This window comes from Megascapheus bottae, chromosome 7 (assembly GCF_031878675.1).
Source record: "Megascapheus bottae isolate mThoBot1 chromosome 7, mThoBot2.hap1, whole genome shotgun sequence".
Lineage (NCBI taxonomy): Eukaryota > Metazoa > Chordata > Mammalia > Rodentia > Geomyidae > Megascapheus > Megascapheus bottae.
The window spans coordinates 41094176-41103793 of record NC_143515.1 but is presented as its reverse complement, the minus strand read 5'-3'; the positions used below and the strand labels follow the sequence as shown (position 1 = coordinate 41103793).

General features: G+C 41.7%; 1 protein-coding gene across 2 annotated transcripts; it reads right to left on the bottom strand.

Annotated features, from left to right (window-relative positions):
- Positions 1–531: 531 nt before the first annotated feature.
- Tmem17 (transmembrane protein 17) lies at positions 532–8105 on the bottom strand. Of its 2 annotated transcripts, none has more exons than XM_090336835.1 (4): positions 7927–8105; positions 3246–3349; positions 2994–3107; positions 532–1660 (listed from the first exon to the last, which is right to left on the bottom strand). In XM_090336835.1, the coding sequence occupies exons 1-4, from the start codon at positions 8024–8026 to the stop codon at positions 1382–1384; spliced, it is 597 nt and encodes a 198-aa protein (XP_090192961.1). In that variant the 5' UTR covers positions 8027–8105; the 3' UTR covers positions 532–1381. The 2 variants fall into 2 exon arrangements, with proteins under 2 accessions (XP_090192961.1, XP_090192962.1); XM_090336836.1 differs by lacking the exon at positions 7927–8105 and adding an exon at positions 4695–6599.
- Positions 8106–9618: the final 1513 nt, after the last annotated feature.

The window sequence follows — 9618 nt, the reverse complement described above, 5'->3', positions numbered from 1 at the left end:
GCCCAGGACTGGCCAGAAAGAAAGAAAGAGAGAAAGAAAGAAAGAAAGAAAGAAAGAAAGAAAGAAAGAAAGAAAAGGACCTATGTACCTATAGAAAAGAAGAAAACCCATGAGAAAAATATGTTCCTAAAAATAATCTGATAATTGTTTCAAAACTATGTTCAGATATACCCAAGCAACTTTGTTCTCAAACTTTCCTTAAATAGGTTCCTTTATTTAAAAGGAACATCTTGCTTTGGATGAGGGGTAGAGTTCCTTTGGCCATCTTATTTGTGTTTTTTTTAACAGGTACCTGGGGTTTCAAATCAGCCTCATGTGAATTTAGTAGGTATGTAGTACTTCTTCAGTGAACAGTGACTTAGTAGATGAGATCACAAGGGTTCATTTAATATGCTGACTACATTGCCTACTACAAATACTAGAGAAAGATCTTTAATATATATATATATATATTTCCTCGTTTCTTGAATTACTATAATAGAAATCCATAGCCCAAAAGGATTACACAAGACAAAAATGGCTTGTTGCTGATTTCTTAAACATAAATAGCTTATACTTTATTGTCAAAAATTTTGCACATCACCATTACAAATACTGAACATAGTTTTATGAAAGTAACAATTCTAAGGCATGATAATACTATAGTAATCCACCTGTCTTCTTTACCTCAATATAACACAGTAGGGACTTGGGTCACAACTTATCCCAAGTAGACATGAACATTTGGTCTCTTAGTTTTCACACATAATTTAATACACACACATACTGACTAGGAAGCATTTCTATGTGCCTCGAGAAACGTGGTCAGGTGTACAGCCAAGATATGGATAACTGACACGTTTAAAAGAAACACACACATGGGCCGGGAGTTTGGCCTAGTGGTAGAGTGCTTGCCTAGCATGCACAAAGACCCGGGTTCGATTCCTTGGTACAACATACTTAGAAAAAGCCAGAAGTGGTGCTGAGGCTCAAGTGGTAGAGTTCTATCCTTGAGAGAAAAAAATCCAAGGACAGTGCTCAGGCACTGAGCTTACGCCCAGGACTGGGAAAAAAAAAAAAAAGAAACACACACATTTCTTGTTACAGATTCTAACTCTATAGTAAAACAAGTAATCTGTGACTACTAACAGGCAAAATTTTTACACACCTGAAAAAGTCAATAATATCAAAAAGAAGATTCAAGACCAGGCAGACAACATCTAGGTTTCAAGAATACTACACAGCTTTCATGAACCATATGGAGTCTTAACATTTCCTAAACCTGGGAATTTCAGAGCTAGAAAACATGAATTCAAAATATTTGTTTTGTTTCTTTTCTCATGCTGCATCTCTGATGCAGTCTTCTAGGTCATCTTTCAGATTTTCACCCAAGGGCACTGAATCAGATCTCTTCTATACATGACCTCATCCTTCTCATGTCTCCCCTGTTTGCAGAGAGCTGGTCAAAGTCCTGGAGATGGAAACGAACTGCCAACTGATTGACCATTTTCCTTAAGGTAAGAAATGCAGAAATGACTTGGAAAGTAAGGAAGATAGTGAAGATGATATGTATTGCTTTCTCCAAGGGCAGATTTGTTAGGCCTTCATTTAAGAGCAAGAACAGAATTAAAGGCAGCTGTAGTAGAAGGCTCAAAAGCCAAAAGCCAGCCAACTCGGGAACCTGCAGTGACACACATAAGGGTAGCAAGATCAGTAAAATGTAATTTCTTGTTAATACACATAAACAAGTATCTAGTACTGCGCTATGGACTATATCATAGGCTTCAGGAGTAATTAAAAATGAATATGACGGGCCAGGAGTTTGGCCTAGTGGTTAAAGTGCTTGCCTAGCATGCATGAAGACCCGGGTTCGATTCCTTGGTACCACATACATAGAAAAACGCCGGAAGTGGTGCTGAGGCTCAAGTGGTAGAGCTCTAGCCTTGAGAAAGTTCAAGGACATTATGACCCAGTCACTGACCTTACAGGGCTTACTGTCTAGATGAGAAAAGTAAGTGGGAAAACAGTCCTAGAACAGTACACTTTAGTAAATAATTAAATGTGGCATTTAGAGGTGTAGACCAAATGTTACAAGAGCTAAATGTTAGGGGCAGGTGGAAGATGTCAGGGATGTATACATGTGTATTCTTAAAAGTGGTGCAGAGTAAGAGGGAAGAACGTTAAGTAAGCAAATATGAGGCATCTATGATTGGGAATCAACACAGCCTGCCCTGGATGGTTGGGTTAAGGAATGGCAAGAAAAAAATTTAAAAAATGCTGTAAGATATGCTAGGGGAGTAGTTTAAAGTCCTAAAAAACCACAGAATTATTCCAAGATTCTAGAAATTATAGATGGTTAGGCAGCATGACGATTCAGAAAACACAGACCCAGCATTAAAAAAAAAGAATGTATAATAATTTCCCTCTACTTATTAAGGATCAAAAGAGACATGATGATTAACCAAATATTTTCAAGACTGATAAGAGGGAAAACTATTACAGTTATTGTATACTTTGTTTTGCTTCTTTTTTGGGGGTCGGTCATAGGGCTTGAACTCTGGGCCTGGGCGTTGTCCCTGAGCTCTTCAGCTCAAGGCTACCACTCTACCCTTTAAGCCACAGCACCACTTCTGGCTTTCTAGTACTTAATTGGAGATAAGAGTCTCAAGGTCTTTAGTGCCTGGGCTGGCTTTGAACCATAATCCTCAGATCTCAGCTTCTTGAGTAGCTAGGATTACAGGCATGAGCCATTGTGCCCAACCTTCTGTTTTGCTTCTTTATATAATGATTTTACTTCATCTCCACAAACTTGGGAAAAAGTATTATTTTCCTTATCTTATACATGAGGAAACCAGAGCTCAAGAGACCAAACAAATAGACTACAATGGGGGAAATGGTCAAGTTGGATCCAGGCCTTAAACTCAGGCCTGTGCATTTCTCCCACATTCACTGCATTGTACAAAAACCTTACTGCACTAATGCATAGCGCTGAAAGGAAGGACAGAAGAGCTTACCTTCTCCTGTAGGTTGCCCATGTAGCCCAGGTATAATCGGATGGCTTCAATTAAGGTGATGAGGACGATAACAGTGATCACAATGAATTTATAGTAATCAGGCAAGAATGAATACTAAAAAAAAGCAAACCATGTTTGTAAACTTTCTCATCTAGTTGCTTGGGCCTAGCATAGACAAAAAGAAAATGAAGTACTGCTGCTGGCAATGTAACCATGTTGTGGGTGGGCAGATGTTAAGAAGGACAGACTCACCTTCATGTGAAGCATCATAAGGCAGCTCACCCACCAAAGTGGGAAGAAGTAAGTGTTAAAGTAAAGTGACATCTGCAGTGCCAAACTGGAAACCATTTCATTATCTACGGAAAAGACCAAAGAACACATTCTTAAGCCTGGTTGATGTCCTATACATTTTTCATTCATACAGAATTAATAACTAGTATTGGTACAATAATACTCAACATTTATAAAAATTGACGGTGAAAGCTGGGCATGATGGATCACACTTGTAATCCTAGATACTCAGGAGGCTGAGATCTGAGGATCAAGGTTCAAAGCCAGCCCAGGCACTAAAGTCCCTGAGACTCTTATCTTCAATTAACAATTAGAAATCTGAAAGTGGTGCTGTGGTAGGGTAGTGATCTTGGGCTGAAGAGCTCAAGTCACCTGATTGACAAAAATAAATAAATAAATAAATATTGACAGTGAAAAAAATTTATCCTAATATTCTTTTATTCAAATACTGGTTATCTGGAGGTATGCTTCATAGTTCTTATTTTATCATTTCAGTCTGCCTTTTTTTTTTTTTTTTGCCAGTCCTGGGCTTGAGCTCAGGGCCTGAGCACCGTCCTTGGACTTTCTCAAGGCTAGAGCTCTACCACTTGAGCCTCAGCACCATTTCTGGCTTTTTTCTATGTATGTGGTACCAAGGAATCGAACCCGGGTCTTCATGCATGCTAGGCAAGCACTTTAACCACTAGGCTAAACTCCCGGCCAGTCTGCCTTTTTTTTAAAAGGGAGAAAAATGTGTGTGTGGGAGAGTAACAATGTTCAATGAGAAATGTATTCACTACCTTATACATGTATCCCTTATATATGCAATCCCTCTGTGTATCACCTTGACAATAAAACTAAATCAAAACAACTAGAAAAATACTGGTGTAGATGGAATGTGGAGTATCGATACTGAGTCCTGTTGAACAACAGCAGTAACTGCCTCCTCAGACTTCCTAAAAGAGCCTATAAAATCAATGTACAAAATCTTTTTTTTTTTTTTTTTTTTGCCAGTCCTGGGCTTGAGCTCAGGGCCTGAGCACTGTCCTTGGACTTTCTCAAGGCTAGAGCTCTACCACTTGAGCCTCAGCACCACTTCCGGCTTTTTTCTATGTATGTGGTACCGAGGAATCGAACCCGGGTCTTCATGCATGCTAGGCAAGCACTTTAACCACTAGGCCAAACTCCCGGCCCCCAAAATCTTTTATAGGTTAATAATCTTGCATAGAATTTCATAAGTGGCTTACCGCTTGAACTATATCTTCACTTCTAGCTTTTTGCTAGTTAATTGGAAATAAGGGTCTGGTGAATTTGTATGTCTAGGCTTGCTCTAAAATTTCTTTCTCAAGGGTTAGTACCAAGGATTTCAGGTGTCAGTACCAAGGATTGGTATTTGGCTGTGATAAATAATTCAGTCTTTTTGAGCTTTACCTTTATCATTTGTGAAATGGGAACATTAAAATTTCTTCGCAGGCTGCTTGAAAAGGTTAGAGACATTATAAATTATTTCTCCCAGTCCCGTGGCATACACAGTTGATACTCCATGGTATCAGTACACTTTCCTTCCCATCTGTGTACACATACAATCTTATGTAAGCATAGATGATATCCAACTCAGATTTAAGACCTTCATATTACCAATAGCTTGATTTATCCATTGTGAATACTAAACACAGATAAATAGAAAAAGCTTGTGAATGCACACTCTCTTAGGACATGACCTTTGTCACTGTGTTACATGGGTTCCAATTATCTTAGACTCACATAAGGGAGAAAGGTCCTCAATTAATAACCTGGTTTTAAAGATGCTGTCCTATAAAACACATCCTAAAAGGAAGTAAAATCTTTTTTTTTTTTTTATTTTGTTGGTCATGGGGGTTGAACTCTGGGCCTGGGCGCTGTCCCTGAGCTCTTCAGCTCAAGGCTACCACCCTACCTCATGACTGTGAGATAAGAGTTTCACAGACTTTAGTGTCTGGGCTGGCTTTGAACCGTGATCCTCAGATTTCAGCCTCTTGAGTAGCTAAGATTACAGGCATGACCCACCAGGTCTGGCTAAATGTAAGTAAATTCTGAAGAGCAGATATACATTTTAACATCTGTTTCTCTAAACATAAGATTTTTACAAAGACTTTAACATAGTTATTTTTATTATTCTCATTATTATTCTTATTCTTATTATTTTTTTTTTTTGCCAGTCCTGGGCTTGAGCTCAGGGCCTGAGCACTGTTCTTGGACTTTCTCAAGGCTAGAGCTCTACCACTTGAGCCTCAGCACCACTTCCGGCTTTTTTTTTTTTCCTATGTATGTGGTGTCAAGGAATCGAACCCGGGTCTTTTTGCATGCTAGGCAAGCACTCTACCACTAGGCCAAACTCCTTGCCCCTATTATTCTTATTTTGATTGGTCTTGGGGCTTGAAGTCAGGGCCTGGGCACTGTCCCTGAGCTCTTTTGCTCAAGGCCAATACCCCGCCATTTTGAGCCACAGCACCACTTCCAGTTTTCTGGTGGTTAATTGGAGTAACCAGACTTTTTCCTACCAGGGCTGGCTTTAAACCACAATCCTCAGATCTCAGCCACCTGAGTAGCTAGGATTATAGGTGTGAGCCACCAGTGCCCAGCAAGACTTCAACATTTAAAACATAATTTTAAAATTATCTTTAAAGCTGTAGCTGTACAAAGGTTTTATTTCAGCATACCAGTTTGAGTACAATATATCTTGAAAACATTTTTAAAAATATTTTTCTACAGTTAAGTGTTTAGCTGTCACAATAATTTTAAAATGTGAGAAATAACCATGGTCTTCCATATCAAAATGGCTGATTATAATCATCTATGTTTCCCTGCATTAATTTATTAAATTACCAATGATAAAGCCATGTATTCTAAAATGTTAAACCTGAAGACAACTCACAAGCCTAATTTTTTTTTATTCATAATGGTATAATTTGTGGTCAGCTGTAGATATGAAAATGATATAAACTTGTTATTGCAGTATAAATATACTACAAAAATGTGGAAAAATAATGCTAAACTGGCTAAGCTGAACATTTTAGCAGAAATTGTAGTCAAAAATTTGCACAGATATTTGAAAGGTTAAGACAGGACCATGAGTTCAAGTCTATCTTGAGCAACTTAGCTAGACTGTTTCAAAACACAGTTAATAAAAATCCAACTGAGTGATGGTGGCTTATGCCTATAATGCTAGTTGTTCAGGAGGCTGAGATCTGAGGATCAAAGTTCCAAGCCAGACCTGGCAGGAAAAGTCTGTGTGACTCTTATCTCCAACTAACCACTGAAAAGCCAGAGGTGAAGCTATGGCTCAAGTGGTAGAGGCTAATCTTGAGCTAAAAAGCTAAAGGACAGTGTCCAGTCCTTGAGTTCAAGTCCCAGGACTGGCACAAAAAGAAACCAAAAACGTTAGGGAGGAAATGTAGTAACAGAGCACTTGTCCAGCACATGGGTTCAGTCAAATTATGCAAAACTTCAAGTTGAGTTCTATATACAGAATTTAAATTTAAACATCAATGTAGTTGGGCAGACTACTGGCCAACAGTGGTTTTGAACTGATAGCTAAAAATGTGTTTTTCTTATGTTTAGATCATCAAAAGAGTGCTTAGGCACGGTCTTTGAGCTTTGTCAAGCTCTACCACTTGAGCCACAGCACCACTTCTGGCTTTTTCTCTGTATGTGGTACCAAGGAATTGAATCCATGGCTTCCTGTATGCTAGGCATGCACTCTTCTACTAGGCCAAACTCCCGGCCCCATAGATAGAGCTTTATGGGTACAGGGCCATGTCCATGCAATCACTACAAGTGGTGTCTATGGCAGACGCCATGTATAGCCTATAATATCTGAAATATGATCTGTACATATCTGCTGCCCTGCACATCATGTGTCATCAGCACTTAGTGCCTGTAAAGCCTCATCCTGAGAATCAGAAATGTAGAAACCTAATTGTTGACATTTTTCTCAATGCATCATCCTAAATCCTAAAAGAAAAAAAAAAATCCTTCATCTGAGGAACAGGCAAATGAAAACCATATGGGTTTGGCTGACAGTGTGCCATCATGAAGACTTAGGAGGCAAAGGTGTTTGGGAGCAAACTGCATTATCGCTTGTCCCCATGCTGAGCGGGGCATCCTGGGCTTTTGTTGTTGTTGTTACTAGGTTTAGGAGAAGAGTTACACATGGGCCAGGGAGAAGGCGGGAAGGGGAGGTGTTGCAGCAGGTCCTAAGACGCGGCTGCTGTCACTGGATACAGACTGCGGATCAACGTGACCCACGAAATGGTCTTTTCTGCTGGAAAACAGCTCCACGAGCAACGTGCCGGCTCTGCTGGGAGAACAGAAAGGGTGAAGCGATTTCACCGGGGAGGAGATCAGGGACGGAAAAGCCAGGGCGGGCCTTGGCGGAGGCCCGGCTGCCGAGGCCGCTCTTTTATCCCAGGCCGCGCGGGGCCTCGCGGCCGAAGGGCTGCCAGGACCTCCGGCGTGGCGCTGGCAGGGAGCCGGCTCAGCGGCACCCGACCCGCCCAGGCCCGGCTGCTCCTCTGGCCGAGTTCTCCGCACTGCGGAGACTGGGCTGAAGCCGAGACCGCCATTTTAGGTTCGGGCAAGATACGGACGTTCCAAAACCCGTGCGTGGGCCTCGGCCACTCACCGGGACCCTCATGGTGCTCCGGCTCCGTTCGGCTGGAGTCGCTGAACACCGCCCGGCTGAAGTGTCCCAGGCGCTGGCGCACGGGGTCTGGCAGCTCCATGCCTGAGCCCCAGCTCCCCTCGACCCCCTGTGGATGCTGGCGGCTGGGCGGTTCCCACGCAGCCGCCGCGCGCCGCTGGTTTCCACGGCAACCGGCGGCACACGGCGGGTGCGCGGCTGCCCAGTGGTGCGGGAAGGGCCGGCGCGCGCGCGCCTGTGTGCACGCGCCGCAGGGGAGGGGCGGCCAGGGAGGGGCGGCAGGGCCTGGGGCAGAGCGCCGGCCTGGGGCAGATCCGTCAGCCTGTCCACGGTCCCACCGTCTTAAAAAGAAAAGGATGTAACGTAAAATAAGACAAAACGAGCTGCGGAGCGTCTGTTATTAGTGGGAGGGCAAACGGATGCAACGTCTCTATCGAGGGAAATAACAGACCTAAAGCACAGCTTGAAGACTTCACAGCCCCCTCTCCCCCCTCCTTCTCCTCTCTGTATGTACATCTTTGAAGGAGGAGGCAGGTTAAAAAAGAAGGAAATTATTTAAAATATCAACGACAGTTATTTCTAGACAGTAGGATGATTTAAAATACTTTGAATGCATCAGTATTTTGCCATCTTTAGAACAAAATGTATGACATATTTATTCACCTGGAAGGCAGAGGCAGGAGGATCCTAAATTCAAAGCCAGTTTGGGTTGCATAGTGAACTCCAAGGCAGCTTGGATGACATAGCAAGACTTTGCCTCAAGAGAATAATTCCAGGTGCCAGTGGCTCACACCTGTAATTCTAGCTCCTCAAGGGGCCCAGATCTGAAGTGTGGCTCAGGGTTGACAAAGCTGAGACACCCATCTTCAGTGAAGCAGTAAAAAGCTGGAAGTAGAGGTGTGGCACAAGTGGTAGAATTCCAGTCGAGCACACAAGCTAAGCACAAATAGGAAACTTTTAGTTCAAGCTCTAGTACACACACACACACACACACACACACACACACACGATAAGTGTTAAGTAAAATTAAAGTACAATATATGTAGAGAATAAGGCATAGACAGAATATATCAATGCCCAGATCATGAAACATACTAGCAATCCTACAGGTTCCCACTTCCTATTTCTTTCAGTTGCTAATAGTGTAGGACCATTTTGCCTATTTTTTATATAATCATACAGTAAGGATTTTTATTCTCTCCTCAATATCATTTTAATCCAATTCCTTTGTATTGTTGTATGTAGTCATTACAAACTTATCTATTCTAATACAAACTTATCTATTCTATTGTTGTTAAGTACCTATATTTTTTCCAGGTGAAGCATATATTTTCTAGTGAAGCATGCATGCATTCATGTTGAGTATATATATACTTGGGAGGGGGAATTGCTGGGTTAATTACTGAAAGAGCCAGCTTTGGTAGATCCTACTAAGAGATTTTTCAAAGTGATGGGACCAACTCCAGCCATCTACAAACATTCCTGTTATACGTGCTCCCCCAGCCCTTGCTATTTCCCTTCCCCTTTTAGCCTTTGTATTGGTGTGCAGCAAATGGTATCATCCTTTTATAATCAAAAGGAAAATCATTCATTATGTACATATCAACAGGATGGTATGGGAGGAAATATATTTATGACTAGAATTTAAAAGTCGTTCAACAAATGTTGGATCCA

Bases quoted from the DNA above. Each gene is read 5' to 3' on its own strand.
- Tmem17 (XM_090336835.1), bottom strand. From the start codon at position 8,026: ATGGAGCTGCCAGACCCCGTGCGCCAGCGCCTGGGACACTTCAGCCGG. The intron at 3,108-3,245 runs GTGAGTCTGTCC...GCTTTTTTTTAG, and splicing joins TTATGATGCTTCACATGAAG to TATTCATTCTTGCCTGATTA. The intron at 1,661-2,993 runs GTAAGCTCTTCT...GTGTCACTGCAG, and splicing joins TGGGCAACCTACAGGAGAAG to GTTCCCGAGTTGGCTGGCTT.